The following is a 20,778-nucleotide window of genomic DNA, read 5'->3' as shown; positions in this document are numbered from 1 at the left end:
ACCCCAAAGAGACCATAACTGACATCCAAGCAGATATATGCACATTCATGTTTATTGTGGCTTTGTTCACAATAGCAAGGAGTTGGAAACAACCTAAGTGGCCATCAACAAACGAATGGATAGAGAAGCTGTGGTATATTCACACAATGGAATACTACACTCCATTGACAAACAAGGAACCCATGCAATATTATTAAAAATGGGTGACTCTGGAGGACATTATGCTGAGTGAAGTATCTCAGTCACAAAAGGACAAATACTGCGTGGTGCCACTGTTACTGTTGTAAAACAGGACTGACCTTGGGGTTGGGGAGAGACTGAGAAAAATGGGTTCAATAATGTACACTGCATTGAAACAGATGAGGGAGAAAACTGTTTAAAAGGGATATGTGATTAGGTATTTTGTCATGACAGGAGTCTAGAGCAAAGGCTACATGGTGGAGTGGACCTGGGGGAGGTTTGTAAAACAATGAAAGAATTTTTCATTTACTTTTCCAAGAGGGTAGTGTACTAGGGGGGAGGGTTGGGAGGGGAGAAAAGTGCAACAATGAATGAATGGAAATCTAAAGCCTGTAAATTTTCACTGAAATTAATAATAAATTTAAATAAAATAAAATAAACTGAAAAAAGGAAACAATATAAAAAATTTCTTACAGCTTTTTTTTTCCTTACAGCTTTTTGTTATGTGATTATGTGGAGCAGTAATTTAAAAGAAAGAAGTGGAGGTAAGCAATGTTTATCAACTAAGAAACTGGGGGAAGAAGAGGAAAAATGAAAAGATAAGAATAGTAGGATAACTGAGGATATAAAGTGAGAAGAGGAAAAAAAAGAAATAGCTACATAGGATTGGTAGTGGAAGAACACTGTACCAGAGGCTACAGGTTGTATTCTCATCTTTCCCTATTGTCACCAGTTTATTGACCTTAGATATGTCATATAGATCCTATCATATACCATTTTCTCATCTATATAACAGGATTATAATTAATAGTACAGTATCTTTCTTACAAATAATTGAAAAGCTTTTATTATGCATCTCTCATTGTGGCCAAGTCAGAACTGACCCTCCAGAGGGTTTTTAAAATCTGCAAAATACTTGGGAGGAGACTGGTCAACTTTCTCCCTTGGTGCTGCTGGTGGATTCAAACTGTCAAATCAGCGCCACCTATGGGTTAGTTGGTAGTGCAACTCCCTACCAACAAAGCTACCAGATATTCATGTCTAAATCCTCTATTTTATCTTCTCTGAATTTCAAATTCCTCATCTATAAATTTGAGATAATTTTTCTGCACTCAACTCACGGGATGCTGTGGTCAAATGAGGTAACATTAGTGATGTTGCTTTGTATACTGAAATACTGTATACAATCAACTGAAGGAGTATTTCATAACTTCCTCTGAGAAAAGCAGTAGGCATTATAGAGAAAAAACAAGAATATAACCAACTTGTGAGAAGTTGATAATATAATAAAATTAGAAAGAATTATTAAAATGCTAAAATCTTTTGCGATAATTCAATTTTGCAAATTCTTTTCAGGCAACATTGTTTAAAAATATTTCTTATAGTGCCATTTGCTTTTCTTAGGAGGATACCGTAAAATAGTTTCTAATTTGTCTAAGATTGATATTATTTACTTTCATTGGTATATAAAGTAGAAAGGTTATAGGAAGCCAAATTTCATATTAAATATTTGTAATAAACAGAATGCTACTTCAGGTTATGAGGGAGGCTGGTATCAGCTGGAATTAATCCTGAAGCACGAAGGCAATCCTTAAGCGTTTACAGGGTTCTTTCATTGTATTTGCTATCCCCTCCCTCCTGAGTCAAGCAGAAGGTTTTCATTAGAAAAAGGTTATCTTCACCTGCATTGGATTCTATTTATGATTTACTCCCTCGCAATTTTCAATAAAGACAGGGAAGCTGGAATCAGCACTTCAGTTGGCTTCACTTGCTCGAGAACTGTTCGCCTCCTGCTTTTCCTCTGTTCTTCTCCTACATTCTTGTCTCATTATTAGTACTTATAAAAATACTTTCTTGTCTCATTATTAGTACTTATAAAAATACTTTACCCTCAGTCTGCAACAACAGATAATACCCATTTTCATGAACAAGATATGTTCCTAACTACGTCTTTAAGAATTTGTCAGGGCTACAAACTGGTTCTGCATTGTTAAGTCATGGCTTAGGAACACTTGCTGGACCAGATTTGCATTTTTAAATTTACAGTGAACTAGAAAAATTACCTACCAGACAGGAAAGATTACAAGTTGAAACCTTGCTAGAAACTTAACCTCCCTCTTATAAAAGGCAGAATACACATTGTAGTAACCAAACCTCTTGCCCTTGGATTTTGAACACAGTCTAAAACACTGCTATTCCACTCAAAGATGGTGGCTGGCTGTGCCATCATAAATTAATATCACTCCTCTATTTCTGTTAACAGTCTAATCAATTGCATTGCACATATCAGGTTCCTGAAAGCTCTCACTAAGCTTCTTCTGAATTTCTCATTTCAGAGCTTTGATCTGTAAATTTTCTTATTCTGGGTACCATGCTGAATCTGCCAAATTGTAAATAACTATGTTTTCGTTTTGCTTTGTCAACCATGACAGAACTGGTTTAAAGGGCAAGTAGACGTTGTCTGGAAATTGGACTTTCATAATCTGGGAAGTGCCTGTAAATACTATCAATAAAATGAAATCAAGAGGTTTAAATGTCCATTTATTATATTATATTATATTTCTTAAGTTTTCGCTTCTGAGCGAGTTGATAGATTTTGACTGTACTTAAAAATCTACCAGAACAATAAAGTATGTCTTAGGTTTACAGAATACCACTTTGGAGTAAAATGTTGGTTGATAAAAGCTCTTAAGTGGTTATATTTATTTTTATTATACCAATAAAATCAGACAAACAAGTGATCCTGATAATTGCGTCAGCAGTCAAGTATTTGAAACTATTATGACTAATATGGAACTCGGGTGGCATAGTCAGTAGTAGGGAAATTCAAAGGTGGTGCTTCTCTGGTGCATTAAATCTACCAGCAGGTCTGCAGGAGAACTATAGGTAAACAAACACTTCTTGTGCAATTTATAGCCTCCTAAAATTCACAGATAGACAATCTCCTCTTGTGCAATTAACTGCCTCTGAAAACCTGTCAGAGGGTCATCAATGGGTCGGTTCCAACTCACAACAATAACAAAATTCATGGAAGGGTCAGCCAAGAGTCAGTTCTGACTTGACAGCAATGAGAGTGTGATGGCTAACATGCTCAAGAAATAGTGGAAGGGTGGAAAAAGAGAGGGAAAATCTGTTTCTAGAAATGGGAAATAGTGTGGTTGAATTAAGAAATAATAAAGGCGATAAAGCAGCAGAAATCAAATATTTAAAGAGCTGAAAATAAAACAAGCAAATTAGTATTGCATATGCTCTGGAAATGCTGTTCAGGAACAAAGGTAAAATTGTTTATGCTTTCAGGTCAACAAAAGTAAGAGATTTTATTATCAGGAAGCCTGCACTGAAATAAATGTTGAAGTAAATTTAGCAGTCAGAACGGAGTGGGGAGCCTTCTGGGAAGATGGCTAATAGGCAGACAAGCTATCTAGACCTTCTCTAAACAAAGACACAAGAAAACAAATACAACAGATACAGGTAATAATCCTGGATTCTGTTTAAAAGGCAAGGTAAAAGTAGCAGTTCATATACTGACTGAAAGAAGAAATTTAATGAAAACATCAAATAAGGAGACAGATGGGGTGGTGAATCCTGAACTGACCTGACACAATGTGGCCATTTTGAAAATTTGTAAGTGGCTTTCTGATTGAGACAGGAACTCAGGACTGTCAGTTCCTACACTGGTGACTGATGACTAGAAAGTTTTAATCTCTCCATTATTTCTCATGCTTTTCTGGTAATCAGAATAGTGGTCATCCCTCAGCCACACCCAGCTGATGGGGCAGTGACATTCCATCCTATACTGCCCCCCACTCCACCTGAGGTCATACATGTGACTTTGTGCATCTGGGGCTGGGTACATGCCACCCCTAAATTGTCAGGCACACTCTCCACCTCCTAGCAAAAACGGAGGGTGCTTCCCTGATTAGTTGTCCTATCTGCACCTATCTCTTGGGCCTGTGGAGATACTGGTCAAGTTCCCCATAACCAACCACCTCCTGGCCAGCAGAAATTCTGAAAATGAATGCTCCTGCTTCTAGCCAGCCACCTGTTGGGTTAGCAGAAAATTTTGTCCTTGAATGGGAGTCTTGCACCAACATCCTCTTTTGGGCCATCCTTGACTAAGAGCTCTGCTTCCAGTTGGCCTCTAGGCCAGTAGAGGCTGCATCCCTGGCGGGATGTTCCACCTCTGGCAGCACTTTAGGTTAGCAGAGGCTCCATTCCTGAGTAGGTGACCTCCTTCCAGACACCACTTGAATGGCCAGAAATTCGGTAGTCTTCTGGGACAGCAAAAATTCAACCCAATACTACATTCTGTATACCCCCACACTTCACCTCCATCCCCCCCACTTGCTCAGTGGGAGGAATATCAAATGATCTGTCCAACCCCTAGTGTTAGACCTTTATTGTGCTCGCTCGCTCTCTTTTTTCTTCTGTCTTCTTTGTTTTCCCTTTTCCTCTTTTTCTGTGTTCTTTTGTATGATTCCCTAGATTTTTTTTTTTTACAAATTCTATTAGTGTTGTGTTGTTGTATACCATTGAATTGGAACCAACCCACAGCTGATAATATTTGTTTTCATTAATTAATATACATTTTGTTTTATAAAATTAATTAAATTGATTAATGTACTTAATTACAATGTCTCAGTAAACCCTATTGAATTTCCCCCTTTTTCTGCCTTTTTTTGTTTTTGGTTTTGGGGTTTTAAAAAAAATTTTTTTATTATTAATTTAAATGAAAATTTACAGAGACTTTGGATTTCCATTCAGAGAGTAACAGCACCCTGATCCACTGAGCTAGTGACAACACCTGTTCCTGCATCAATTAATCAACAATAGATGACAGCCAAAATCAACTCAGTCCATTCTTAATTGTTCTAAATGGCAAACAAAGATCTGTGCACACACTTCCATCTTATAGCACACCTACCATGAGTAAGCCATGAGATCCAAAGGGCTGCTAAACTAGCAAGCTTAGTAGAACACCCATGCAACTCAGTTGAATATATCAAAATAAATGTCTCAGAGACTTCAAATCACACACATGCACAGACACACATGACAAGATGGCTCACACAAGTGACCAAAATACAGGGCCAGAAAATGTTCTAGAGGAAGAAATGCTATTGGAACTAGCTTATAAGGAGTTAAAAAAAATGATATTTAGGGAACTTCAATGGATTGAGAAAATTAGGGGAAAACACAGACAAAATCAGGAACAACATAGACAAATTCTAGAAGAATTTTTAAAAAATAAAGAAAAACAGTGAAAGAACAAATAGTCAAAATAAAGTGAAAATAGAAATACTACAAAAAAAGACCAAACAAATCTATAAAAGGAACAGCAACATTTCAGAAATAAATAACACATCAGAAGGAAAATTGAGCAGAATTTAATCAATGCAAGACAGAAATAGAAAAACTTATGACAAATATCTTGATATGAATGTTAAGTAAACAGTAAGAAAAAAACAACTATTAAAAATGAATAAAGCCTAAGAATTATGTGGGACACCAGGAAGAGTGAAATAAGTCAATAACAAAGGAACAAATATTAGGCGAATCCTATTAGTATAAAAAAATTGAGAGTTTTGCAAATAGAAACATTCTTTGATGGTTACCACAGTGGAATGGGAAGGAAGGAAAAATCACTAACTAAAGAAATCACTCATTGCCACTGTGTAGGAACTGACCTTCTAGTGAGTTTTCAGAGACTATAAATTGCATGGGAGGAGACATATTAAGTTGGTTTCTGGGAAAAGGTAATATACAAAAAGGAGTGATCAGCACAATATTAGGGAAAAGGAAGACTCCAACAGAAAACAAAAGTAAACACTATTGATCCAGTCAATTAGCTAGGTGGTTGTTGTTGTTGTTGTTGATTGCCTTCAAGTTGAGTATGACTCATAGCAACCATATGAACAAAAGGCTTATAGCCCCTCTACAACTATCAACCTAAATTAAAAATTTTATAGAGTATGCTAGACTGGTCTCTTGCCTGGAGCACTAGACCACAACACTGCTGCCTGGCGGGGTCTGCCCCCTCTAGCTGGAGACCCCCCCCATACCTGTCCTTGCCACCTGGACCCCTGAACTTGCTACCTGAAGGACCATACCCAGCTACCTGGATGCTCCCACCTGCCATTTGGAAGCCCATTATCAGTACTTCACCTGTAAGTCTCAGGCCCACTGCCTGGACACTACACCTGCTGCCAGGAAGTCCTGCCACCTGGAAGTCCCATTCCTACTGCCTGAAGGACCTGACGCCACCAATTGGACCCACAGACTGGATGCCCCAGTGCCAACATTTAGAAGGCAACCTGCTGTTGTTGTCCCTCTGAACTGTTCCAGAGACATCAATATCACAGGTGAACCCATTTCCTTTCTTTCCCAAAGCATGAGCTGTCTTTAGTCCACAGCATCCTGGACTGGCCTAGGTTGTCTGACAGAGAAGGTGGCTTATTCACAGGCATTATCTCTCCCTAACTGAAGCAAATCATTCTTTGAGTCAAAAGTTCAGAGAGAGACTCAGGCAGGGTAGCTGTCCCATCCTCCTCTGCAGCAGTGACATCAGACTAAGAGCCTGTTATTGCCCCAGCCATGAAAAACTCTGCCATGGCAATGCCACCTAGGAAGCACCTTCCTCACACCCTACACAAACCCAAAGCAAGATATCACCCCCCAAAAGTGACACAGTATCAATGGATTTCCTGAAGTGAGAAAGTCTGATGGAACTTTCTGATACAGAATTAAAAAGAACAATGATTGAATATTTTCAATGGGTGATAGACAAACTTAAAGAGTTAAAGTATACTGCAAGCAAAAACCAAGAGGAACTAAAAAAAAAACCAATCCAAAATAATGCAGACAAAATATATGAGGCATTAGAGGTTCTGGAAAAACAAGAAACCACAATTCAAAATATGAGGAACAGCGGTTCAGACGTTGTCAACATGTTGGAGGGAAATATGAACAGAGTTGAAGTGATGGAACACAGAACCAGTGAAATAGAAGACAGAATTGTCACCACTAATCTGCTAGGACAAATAGCAGAATCAAAATGGAAAGAAAATGAAGAAAGCCTAAGAATAATGTGGGACACCATCAAGAGGAATAACGTGCATAATCAGAATCCCAGAAAAGGAAGATGTAAGTAAAGGCTCAGAGAAAGTTGTGGAAAAATTACTAGAAAAAAGCTTTCCAAGCATAATGAAGAATGAGAGAATCTATACTCAAGAAGCTGAGCGAACACCATATAGAATAGACCCCAAGAGAAAAATACCAAGGCACATCATACTCAAATTTGCCAGAACAAAAGATAGAGAATTCTGAAAGCAGCTAGAAAAAAAAAAGAGTAACCTATAAGGTAGAACAAACAAGATAAAATGTCGATTTCTCAGCAGAAACTATGTGAGCAATAAGACAGTGGAATGACATATAACAAATACTCAAACAATAACACTGTCAACCAAGAATACTGTACCCAGCAAAACTGTCCATCAAATATGAAGGAGAGATCAAGATATTCACAGAAAAGCAGAAGCTAAAAGAGTTTGTAAAAACAAGACCAGCAGAAAACACTTAGGAATGTCTTCCTTACAGAAGTGCCACAGAAAGAAGGATGGACCAAAGTAACCAGCACCAACACCAAAAAGAACAAAATAATAACAATAAAACTTTGCTTTTCAATAATCACACTGAATGTGAATGGTTTAAATGCACCACTGAACAGAAAAAGAGAAGCAGATTGGATAAAAGCCCCAAATCCATCAATATGCTTTCTAGAAGAGACACACCTGAAAAGTGAAGATCAAGAAAGACTAAAAATAGAAGAGTGGAAAAACTATACCAAGCAAATGGAAACCAGAAAAAAGTAGGGGTAGTGATATTAATCTCTGATAAAATAGATTTTTCAATGCAAAAACCATTACAAAAGACAAGGAAAGTCACTACATAATACTTAATGGGTCAATAGAACAAGAGGACATAACAATAATAAGTATCTATGCACACAATGATAGAGCTGCAAAATATGCAAAATAAACATTAACAAAAATAAAAAATAGACAACACCACTTTAGTAGTTGGAGATCTCAATACACCACTCTCAGATAGAACTACCAGGGGGAAAAAAAACCCCAAACTAAAAAAAGATGCTGAAAAATTACACCACACAATAAGCCAGTGCGATCTCATAGATGTATTTATAGGCTAATGCACCCTGAAAATGTGCAGTATACCTTCTTCTCCAGTATGCATGGAACTTTCTCCAGAATAGATCATATTTTAGGTAATAAGGCAAGCAACAATAAATTAAAAAAACATAGAAATAATACAGAGCATCTTCTCAGACCACAATGTTAAAAAATGAGAAATTAATAACAAGAGGAAAAAGGAAGCTGAACAACACCATGTTTGAACATGAGTGGGTAATAGAAGAAATAAAAAGTGAAATGAAAAAGTTTCTTGAAAGAAATGACAATGAAAACACAACTTACCAAAACCTCTGGGAAACAGAGGTCAATTTGTAGCAATAAGCAAACACATCAAAAGGCAGTAAAACATAAACATTGACTCTCTAAACCAACATCTCAAACAAATGGATAAAGAACAGCAAGAAAACCGAGCACTCTCTAAAAAAAACCACCACAAAATAATAAAAAATAGGGCAGAAATAAATGAAATAGAAAACAGAAAAACAATTGAAACTATCAACAAAACCAGGAGTTGATTTTTCGAAAAGGTCAATAAAATTGTTAAACCACTTGGAAAACTAACAAAGGAAAAGAAAGAAAAGACACAATTTAACCGAATAAGAAATGAAAGGGCAATGTCACTACAGCACCAAATAAAATAAAAGGTTAACAATGGAATATTATGAAAAACTATACTCAAACAAATATGAAAACCTAGAGGAAATGGACAAATACTTAGAAACTCACAACCTACCTAAACTGACACAGACCGAAATAAAACACCTGAACAGACCCATTACAAAAGAAGAAACAGAAAAGGTAGTAAAACAACTTCTAAATTAAAAATACATGATTCTCACCACTGGACCAATTGGTAGCATCAGGATAGATGGCAAAGAGATTGAGATTGTTCACAGCTTCAATTAGCTTGGCTCCACGGTCAACACTCTTGGCACCAGCATCCAGGAAATAAAAAAATGTATTGCGATGGGAAAGTCTACTGTTAGGGACCTCTCTACAGTACTCAAGAGCAACGATGTCTCTCTGGAGACTAAGGTGCGCCTGATACAGGCCATGGTCTTTGCAATCACTTGTTATGCATCAGAGAGTTGGACAATGACTAGGGAGGATAGAAGGAGAATTGATGCCTTTGAGCTGTGGTGCTGGAGAAGAGTTTTGAATGTACCATGGACTGCCAAGAAAACAAACAGATTCATCCTGAAGGGGGTTAAACCAGGCTACTCCTTGGAGGCAAGGACTCTAGGGCTTCGTCTGACATACTTTGGACATGTTGTAAGGAGGGACATGTCCTTGGAGAGGGACATCATGCTTGGGAGGGTGGAGGGACAGCGCAGGAGGGGAAGACCCTCTATGAGGTGGATTGATTCAGTGACTGGGGTAATCGGTATGGGTGTGTCAGAGGCAGTGCGATTGGCACAGGATAGAGCAGGGTTTAGGGCTGTTGTACATAGGGTCGCTATGAGTCGCAAACGACTCGACGGCACATAACAACAACAACAACAAATTAAAAATGCCCTGGACCAGACGGTTTTACAAGTGAATTTGATCAAACATTCAGAGAAGAACTGTCACTAATTCTACATAAACTATTTCAGAAAATAGAAAAATATGGAATGTTCCCAGACTCACTCTATAAAGCAAATATATCCTTGATACCAAAGTCAGGTAAAGACACCACCAAAATTGAAAACTATAGGCCAATATATCTCATGAACATCGATGCAAAAATCCTGAATAAAATTCTGGCCAATAGAATCCAATGAATCATAAAAAAAATAAATTACCGTCACCAGGAGGTAAGCAAGGATGATTCAGCATAAAAAAAAAAATCAGTGTAATTTATCACATTAAGAAAGCAAAGGACAAGAACCACATGATCCTATCAATTGATGCAGAAAAGGCCTTTGACAAAATTCAACACCCTTTCCTGAATAAAACACTCAACAAATTCAGAATAGAGGGAAATTTCTTCAACATAATAAAAAATATATATGCAAACCCAAGAGCCAACATTATTCTAAATGAAGAGAGATTAAAGGCATTCCCTTTGAGAAAAGGAACTAGGCAAGGATGCCCGCTATTACCTCTACTATTCAATATTGTATTAGAATTCTTGGCGATAGCAATAAAACAAGAAAAATAAGAGGAATCCAAATTGCCAAAGAAGAGGTAAAATTATCTCTATACGCAGATGATATAATATATTTAGAAAACATGAAAGACAAGTTATGGCTATCATTGAAAAAAATGGGAATCCCAGAGCACTTAATTGTGCTCATGTGGAACCTATACCTGGACCAGGAAGCTTTTGTGCAAACAGAGCAGGGGAACATTGCAGAAGGGAGAAACATTGCAGAAAATTTAGAAGGGAGTGTGCCAGGGTTGTATTATCTCTTCTTACCTATTCAATATGTGTGCTGAAAAAATTATCCAAGAAACTGTACTCTGTGAAGAGGAGTGTGACATCAGGATTGAAAGTAGACGTCTCAATAATCTGTGTTATGAAGATGACACAACCTTGTTTACTGAGAGTGAAAAGGACTTGAAGCACTTGTTGCAGAAGATCAAGAAAGGCAGGCTTCCGTATGGATCACATCTCAGTGTCAAGAAAACACAAATTCTTGAAAAATGGTGACATCATGACAGATGGAGAAAAGATTGAAACTGTAAACTTCATCTTACTTGGGTCCACAGTCAAATCCTTGGTACTAGCAATAAATCAGGAGAAGTATTACACCAGGAAAGTCTGCAGATATGGACTGCTCTAAATGAGTAATGTTGTCAGTTTGAGGACTAAGGTGTGTCTGATTCAGGCCATGATCTTTCCAATCACTTGCTATGCATTTGAGAGCCAGCTAATGAATAAGGATGACAGAAGAATTTATGCCTTTGAGCTATGGTGTTGGAGAAGAACATCCCATGAATTGCCAAAATAACAAACACATATGTATTGGAGAGTGTGCCGCCTGAGTGCTCTTTGGAGGCAAAGATAATAAAGCTTCACCTCACATACCTTAGGCATTTTGCTAGAAGGGGCTGTTCCTTGGAGATGAACATGATGCTCAGAAAGGCAGGGGGTTGGCAAAGGCAAGGAAGACCCTCAACCAGGTGGGCCGACACATAAGTGTGTCAGGAAGTGTGAGGATAACATAGGATAGGACAGATTTCAGATCTGTTGTTCACAGGGTCATTGTGGGTCATACTCAATAGCATCTAACAATAACAACAACAATAACAAGGAAAACTTTTTTGCATATAGATATAATCAATCTTGGCAATTAACAGGGATGGGAAGTTATGGAAAGGGGAGCAAAATTTAATAAATTTCTATTTTAGGTGAATTGATTAGCCATTGTAAATAATTAATTTAATTCATCATTGATAATTAATGTTTAAAAATGTCTATGAATGTATGAAAAGGCAATATGATTTATAAACTTTCAATCAAAAGAAAAAGAATTTTTTAAAAGTGTTAAAAAGAAAAAAGATGCAGTGTTCATTAGTTATCTCCTCTTTCCTCAGTTTGCTCCCATCCCCGATGTCAATCCTGTTTTATAACCGTGGTGTTATGCAGAATTTATTCTTTTATGATTGAGATATTTCACTCAACATAATGTCCTCCAATATCACCTATATTGTGTAATATTTCATGAGTTCCTTGTTTTTCAGTGCTATATAATATTCTGTAGTGTGAATATACCATAGTTTTTCTATCTATTCATTTGTTTAATGGGCAATTGGGTTGTTTTCATCTCTTTGCTGTTATGAAAAACACAGCAATAAACATGGGTGTGCATACATCTGTTTAGATGGCAGCTCTGATTTCTTTAGGGTATATTCTTAGTAGTGAAATTGCTGGGTCAAATGGTATTTCTATTTCCAACTTTCTGAGAAAGCGCCAGAGTGCCTTTCTTAGTTACTGTACCATTTTACACTCCCACTAGCAGTGAATAAGTGTTCCAATCTCTCCACAATCTCACCAGCATTTGTTGTTTGCTGCCCTGTTAAACTTTGATATTGTTGCTTGGGTGAAATGATATTTCAACACTGCATTAGAATAGATTAAGCAAAGAACTGTTTAAAAGGAATATATGATTAGGCATTATCTGTATAACAACAGTCCATAATAAGTGGTGCATAGCAAAATGGACTGGGGGAGGCGAGGAGGGAGGAAATTATGCAACAATGAAGGATTTTTTTTAAAAGTGAACTGGAGGGTATAGGGAGGAAATGGGCAATAATGAATGAACAAACATATAATTTTTTGGTAAGCTTTCACTAAAATCACCAAAAAGAAAACAACAACAACAACAACAACAAAAACAACAACAGATTCTTTAAGCTTTGTGTGGTCATTTGCAACAAATTTTTTATGGGGCTATGACTGACCTTATACTGTTTTATACTATGGATGTTGTGTGATGGGGACAGTGCTGTTTGTGGGATTACTAGACGACAGAATCGACCTTCCCATTTTGCTGTTGCTCTATTTACAGATACACAGAAATTATTAGTCATAGTAACAAGGATCATACAAACTTCAATTTGCATAACCCTGAGATCAAAGGAACTAGACGATGCCTAGTTACTCCTGTTGACTGCTTGAAAACATATGCTAGTAGAAGCTCCTGGAGAACAGAGAATAATATCGAACAAAATTCAGTCACATAAATTGTGCAGGTTTACTTAAGTCATGGAGACTAGTGGAACTCCTGAAACTATGGCCATTAGTTCTTTGAGCATGGAACAAAACTCACCTTTATGGCTCAACTTTCAGCCAAAAAATAGGAAATTATAACATAAAGGAGTACTCACTTCTTAGAACAATCACAAGATCAAAAGGGCAGCATTTGCCCAGGTATAAAACTCAGAAGGCAGGAAAGGGTGGGATTGAAGGATTAATGGGAGTGAGAAGACAGAAAGTGGAAAGAGTATCGTTCCATTGTGGATATTGTAATTAGTGCCATAAAACAAAATGTGTGTAAATGATTGAAAGCAAATCTAATTTTCTCTGTAAACTTTCATTCAAACACATTTTTTTCAAAGAAGAACTTAGGATGAAAGCTCTCTATAAATCTAAAACTTAAACAAACAAAGCCAACCCCAAAACAAGTTCAATAAAAACGTCTAAAATCTTTCACCATCAAATCAGAATCCACTCAGTTGCTCCTCCAGTGGGTTTCTGAGGCTTTAAAGAGACTGTGTGTCTTCCTCAGAGTGGCTGGTAGCTTTGAGCCACCAGAGGTGTGGACTTTGGGTTAGCAGTGATGCTACCTATGGATTGGGACACCAGAGCTCCCTAAAACTATAATGATAAAAGAAAAATAGACACAGACTTAAGTGCACTAATACACAACATAAATACATTACCAAACATTACATAAATTCACCAACAGTATAAAACAAACAACATGGTTGAGACCTCCTAAGATAAACAGTTGTGTGCATAAGCAGACATCATCAAGAGTAAAGAGAATCCACAGACTAAGAAAAATTTCTGCAACAACATATTTAACAAATAACCAATCTCTAATATTACAGAAAATGTCAACACTTCAATAACAAAAAAAGACAAATAATATCCTTAATATTGGGCAGAGGATATGCTTGATATTTTACCAAAGAGAACATTCAACAAAGACATAAATAAGTGCTTGTGATTTCCATTCAGTTGAGATAAAACTGGTGCAAATAAGAACAATAATGAGATATCATTTCACTCCAACACTAACAGCAAAGTTAAGAGGCAAACAAAAAGACGCCCCCCCCAAAAAAAACCCCAACTAATGCTGGTAAGGGTATGGAAAACTAGAACTTTCATATAGTACTGGTGGGACTGTAAATTGGTATAATCAGTATGGCACTTAAAAAGCTGGAAATTGAAATATGATATGATGCAGCAATCCCACTACTAGGAAATAAGAAGTGTAGCATGAATAGGTACATACAGACTAATGTTCATTATCCCAGTAGTCACAATAAATAAAAAAAAATAGAAACAACCTAAACTAATCAATGTTGTTGCTGTGCACCAACAAGTCAGAACCGACTCATAGCTGACCTTCCAGTGGGTTTTCAGAGGCAGTTAATCACACTGGAGGAGATTACCCATCCTTTTCTCCCAGAGAAGCTGGTGGATTCAAACTGTGACCCTTTGGGTTGACAGTACAACTTCTTACCACTAAGCTAACAGGGTTTCCTAACTCATCAATAAATGAGTTAATAATCTATGATATAAATACACAACAGAATACTACAAAACATTAAAGATTAACAATGATTTTGCAAAAAGGTTCCTAACATGGGTTTATCTGAAGGACATTATACTGAGTAAAACTGGTCAAATAACCAGAGGAAAATATTATATGAGACCACTGTTACTGAAAAGGTAATAAAAGGGTTTTATATGGAAATAAATACACTCTGGTTGTTAACAGGGGTGGTGTTGTGTGCCATCAAGTCAGAATCGACCCATAGATGACCCTTCAGTGGGTTTTCAGAGGCAGTATTGCATGGGAGGAGATTTCCCAACTTTTCCTTAAGAGAAGCTGGTGGATTTGAACCATGTGTCTTTGGATTTGCAACAAAGTTTCTTGACAGACACATATGAACTTGAGTAAAGGAAATGCAATATACTATAGGGTGAATCAGCATAAAGTGGTCAAAGCAAAGGAAAACAATGAGAGGAGCAAAAGAGTTTAAGGCAACAGAGATAAATAGTGTTCTCATAAAACTGCAAGGCCAGTATGGATGGGGTATCTATTGACATGTTTCAAATAATAGATATAGCCCTGAATGTGTTTATCAGATTGCACCAGGAAACATAAAAGACAGCTACCTGGCCAATTGACTGGAAGAAATCTATATTTGTTCCCATTCCTAGAAAGGTGATACATTGTGGGTATTATTGAGCAATATAATTAATAACAGGGAGCTCTGGTGGCCTAGTGGCAAAAAGCTGCGCTGCAATCCTGAAGGCATCTAATTCAAGGCTACCAGCTGCTCTGCAGGAGAAGGATGGGCAATCTCCTCCGTGCAATAAACTGCCTCTGAAAACCCACTGGAGGGTCAGCTATGGGTCAGTTCCGACTTGACAGTACACACAACAACAACATAATTAATAGCACATGTAAGCAAAATTTTGCAGAAGATCATAAAAAAATGAACAGAACGATACATAGATTGAGAACTGCCAGAAGGTCAGGCTGGGTTTAGAAGAGGCCATGACATCTCTTCTGATGTCAGATGGATCTTGACAGAAAGCAGAGAACACCACAAAAAGTCTATTTGTGTTTTATTGACTACAAAAAGGCATCTGACTGTGGATTAAACCAGGAAAAGCTATCACTAAAAAAAGAAAACAACAGAGCAGTATCTCTCATGAACAGCGTTGTTGTTAAGTGTCATCGAGTCAAGCATGACTCATATGGACCCTATGAACAAAAGACCTGAACCTATTCTATAACTATTGTCATGTCTCTAAGTTCATAGAGTTTCCGGAGGCACATTGTTTAGGAACTAACAACCAATAACTAACACTCCTACTTCCAAGTCTGTCTCAATCTGACAGCTCCATCAAACACTGCCCACCATGGGTAACCCTTATGGCATTTGACACACCAGGATATGTGTTCAGTAACACAGCAACCTCAAGGTACCTCAGTAGAGCGACTTGAAATACCAGTGCTGTCTCACTTAGAAGAATGTTCATACCAGACACAATTAACACCTGTGGCCCTCGGGCCAAACCCAACTTTTAATTACCCAGACCCATGCCCCAGGCCCTGATAGGCTCTAAGCAAGAGGCTCTCAGTCCACAGCTCATTGTTAGCCAAATCCAGTAATTTCAATCAGCTCATACCAGTTGTGAAAGAAATAAAAACAACAGAACAGTTCACACCTAACCTTCAATCAAAACAAGAAAAACTCATCTCTCACAATCTAAAAAGCTACACACATAAGCCTCCAAAGGAACATAGAAGCAAAAATTCTTAACAAAATCTTGGCCAATGGAACTCAACTGTATATAAAAAAATTAATTTCTCATGGCCTGGGATTCATAACAGATATGCAAGGATAGTTTAACATAAGAAAAGCAATTAATATGATCTATCACATTAAAAAAAACCCTACATGATCTTTTCAATTAATGCAGAAAGAGCAACATCCTTTACTGATCAAAAAACACAACAAAATAGGAACAGAAGGGAATTCTGTCAACACAGTTAAAAGTATATATGCAAAAGCAAGAGCTGACATTATTCTCAATGGATAAAGACTAAAAGTATTCCCCTTGGAAACAGGAACCAGACAAGGGTGCCCACTACCACAACTCCTAGTCAATATTGTATTTGATGTTCTATCTAGGTCAATAAGGCAAAAGAAGGAAACAAGTGACATTTGAATTTGCAAAGAGGTGGTAAACTGTCACTATATGCAGACAATATGATAGTGTACACAGAAAACCCCAAAGATTTAACAACAACAACAAAAATCTGCTAGATCTAATAGACCGATTTAGTAGAGTAGGAGGATATTAGATCAACAAACAAGAATCAGTGGGATTTCTATACAGTAACAATGAAAGCATGCACAATGAAAGGCAGTACCATTTAAAATAGCCAACCACAAATTAAATGCCTGGAAATAAACATAACTAGAAACACAAAAGGCCTTTATAAAGAAAACTCCAAAACACTACTATAAGAAACAAAAAGACACCTAACTAAATGGGAAAAAATATTCCCTGTTCCTGGATGGGAAGAAGACTCAACATAGTGAAAATAACAATTCCACCAAAAGCAATTTACACGTTCAGTGCAATCCTAATACAGATATCAAACTCATTCTTCAAAGGATAGAAAAGGCAATTAGCAGGTTTATTTGAAAAGGAAAGAGATCATGAATAAGCAAAGCTCTTCTGAAAAATAAATATGAAGTGAAAAGTATACCACTCCATGATCTCAAATCTTATTATTCATAGCCGTAGTAACCAAACCAAGACGTTATTGTTACAATGATAGACACACACACCAAAAAAAAAAAAACCAACAAAGCCCATTAATGACAAAGAACCAGCAACCTCTTCAACAAAGGTACTGTCAAAACTGGACTTCCACCTGCAGAAAACTGAAAAAGGATTCCCATCTCGCATCATACACAAAAATCAACTCAAGGTGGATCAGAGACGTAGAGATAAAACACAAACCCATAAAGATCATGAGACAAAACTTAGAAAACCTAGCCTCTGGTATAAAGAGGATAGCAGAAATGCACAAACAGGAGAGGATGAAATTGACAAAAGAGATCTTTTAAAAATGGAGTCTCTCTGTATAAAACCCTTTTCTAAGAGGGTGAAAGGAAAGCCTACAGACTGGGAAAAAACCTCAAAAAAGCAAAAAAACCAACCCAAAACATCTAGTAATGATATTTCAGACAAAGGTTTCACAACCAAAGTTTACAGAATACTATAGGACCTCCACACACCAAAAAAGACTGATAATCCAATGACAAAATGGACAAAAGACAGGAAAATGTTTTTCACAAAGGAAGATATTTGGATGGCCAACAGAAGAAATGTTCAAAATTGCTGGTAATCCGAGAGATGCAAATCAAAACAACAATGAGAATATCTTCTTACCCCAGTAGTGGTTAGGAAGGTTTAATAAGATAGCAAACAATAAATGTTGGAAAGGATGTGGAGAGATTGGAACTCTCAGATGCTGTTGAGAGGATTGTACAACCACTCTAGAAGGCAGTTGGATTATTTCTTTAAAAGCTGAGCATAAAAATTCTGTATGACCCAGGTATTCCATTGCTAGGAATATGCCGTGAGGAAAATAGAACTGAGACACGTATGGAGATCTGTACACCAATGTTCATGGCAGCTTTATTCACAAGAGAAAGAAAATGGAAACAGCCCAAATGTCCATTAAGAACCTAATGGATTGAGAAATTGTTGTACATACACATGATGGACTACTCTGCAGCATTCACAAGCAACAATTAAAAAAAGTACACTATAACATGAGAGATTCTGTAGAGCATTATGCTGAGTAAACTAACTCAGTCTCATAAGAACAAATACTGCCTAAGACCATTATTGTAGAAATAGAAGGATAACTAGTAAGATGTGGATAATAGTCCAATCCAAAGTGGGAAGTGGAAGGAGCAAGAAGGCTGAGAATGGGGAGGGGAAAACACAGAGTCACAGAGTTTGGTGGGCAGAGGGAGTGAGTGAAGGAATTAGGAAAGATCCAACGGGGATCTGCAAAGAGAGGGTGTAGAGGGAATAGATGCTTAATTTTATAAAACATAATGAATGGGAATGATAGTATGAAACACAATGTGAATGAAAGAATGAATATATGTATATGAATTTTGTATACAGACTAATATAAAATTTTAAAAAAGAAAAGCATGGAATAATCTCAGAGAAGGTCATGGAAATAAAATCAGGAATGAAGAGCACCTAGAAAAAAATTATCCATGGACAAATATAAATAAATATTAACCATACAAGACAATGTCATTGGTGTCTCATAGAATTTAAAATATATTCTGTATTAAAATGCAAGACAAAAATTAATGCAATATGAGAGTATCTGTGGTTAAAGTGTTCCAAGGTTCTAGGCATTATTAAGAAAATGATAATACATTTGGTATTAAGTGCAGTAAAACAAATTGATATTGTAATGATGATATAATAAAAAAGTTAGAAAGCATTGTTTGACATAAAGAAAGGAATTTCATAATGACAAAGGGGACAATTAATGAGGTTTATATAATAATCTCCTATTTATATACCTAGTAACATTATCACAAAATATTTGAGGCAAAAATTAATAACCTAAAAGGAGAAATAACAAAACTGCTCTATTATAGAGGAACAAAACAAAACTCTCATTTAACTGATGGAAAAATGAAACAAAAAGTCAATAAGTATATGAAAGACACATATAGAATCTAATGTGAATGACTTACGGTTTAGCAGTTGGGTCTTGCAGGGCTCTTTTTTTCTTGCTAGGACTCAAAATTGTAGTATGAAAACCCTGAATAGTCCCAGGTTCAATCTCATCATGATGCCGTTTACCATTTCTTTGCTGACTTTGACTTTCTCCTCTTGCTGCTTGGGAAGTTGAGGGGAAATTAGCATTCTAAAATAAAAAATTTAGATAAAATATTTAAAATTAAATCTTAAAAATGATTGCTCTTTTCAAAGACTATAATTTTAAATTTCGCATTTTTCATAATGGTGAAAGCTTGAGAGCTCTGAGGAGAATTTACATTCATAACAATGCTTTTACGAAGAGGATTTATCTGAATCCATCTGGCTCATAAATAGTTTAAAAAGGTAAAGTTTTCTCACTTGTATAATGGAAAAGTTAAATTAGATTATTATAACCATATGAACAACTGATTAATAACAGTTCTAAAACAGTTTTTATAAAGATAAGCTCATGGGATGTATTAACCATTTATCTTGATAATATAGAGATTCCAGACCTAGTCTCTTATTAGATCGTTTAACCTACAAGAGTCTCTGAGGAAAACTAGAGAACTAAATGAGGCTACTATGCCAGATACAGAGAGGCAAAACTTCCCTCTTGTAATTCTGGCTAAGACTGTCAGAGACCTCTCCAAAGTACTGCAGAGCAACACTGTCATTCTGGAGACTAAGGTGTGTCTGATAAATGCCATAGTCTTTGTAATTACTTAGTATGTTTCAGAAAGCTGGACAATGACTAGGGATGATAGAAGGAGAACTGATGCCGTTGAGCTGTGATACTGGAGAAGAGTATTGAATATACCATGGACTGCTAAGAGAACAAATAGGTTCATCCCAGAGAGGATGAAACCAGGCTACTTCTTGGAGGCAAGGACTCTGAGGCTTCGTCTGACATACTTTGTACATGTTGCAAGGAGAGACCAGTCCTTGGAGAGGAACATCATACTTGAGAGGGTGGTTGGATAGTGCAGGAGAGGAAGACCCTCGATAAGATGGATTTATTCAGTGGCTGGGGCAATGGGGGTAGGTGTGTAAGAGAGAGGCACAGGATAGAGCAGGGTTTAGGGCTGTTGTACATAGGGTCGTTATGAGTCGTAGGCCACTTGATGGCACATAACAACAACAACAATAACATGAGAATTTATATAGACAATCATATGGAGATAGCAAAAATAAGACACCAAGTGAAAAAATAATTCCCAATATTGAGAAATTTGGGGAATATCCGTGACCTAGCCTATAACGTTCAGCATTGCCTGTGTAAAATAAATGACAGAAAGATAAAACAAAACCAAATATGGACTTTTTCTTGTACTGTTAGGTTTAAAACATTTAGAGTCAATATGTGTGCATTTTTAATCACGTGTACAAAGTAACAGG

The 20,778-nt window shown here is 36.8% G+C and overlaps 1 protein-coding gene across 1 annotated transcript in view; it reads right to left on the bottom strand.

Annotated features, from left to right (window-relative positions):
- The window catches only part of LOC102853891 (chromosome unknown open reading frame, human CXorf57), a 100,664-nt gene that overhangs the window by 46,227 nt on the left and 33,659 nt on the right, over nucleotides 1–20,778 (bottom strand). The window contains exon 10 of the mRNA XM_006889941.1: nucleotides 19,374–19,546. Coding sequence (XP_006890003.1) covers nucleotides 19,374–19,546 — 173 coding nt within the window. The remainder of the gene's footprint in view (nucleotides 1–19,373; nucleotides 19,547–20,778) is intronic.

Source organism: Elephantulus edwardii, unplaced genomic scaffold, assembly GCF_000299155.1.
Source record: "Elephantulus edwardii isolate Elephantulus edwardi_28Jun2011 unplaced genomic scaffold, EleEdw1.0 scaffold00083, whole genome shotgun sequence".
NCBI lineage: Eukaryota > Metazoa > Chordata > Mammalia > Macroscelidea > Macroscelididae > Elephantulus > Elephantulus edwardii.
Note: the sequence above shows the minus strand (reverse complement) of the source record. Positions and strands in the feature narration are given on the sequence as shown.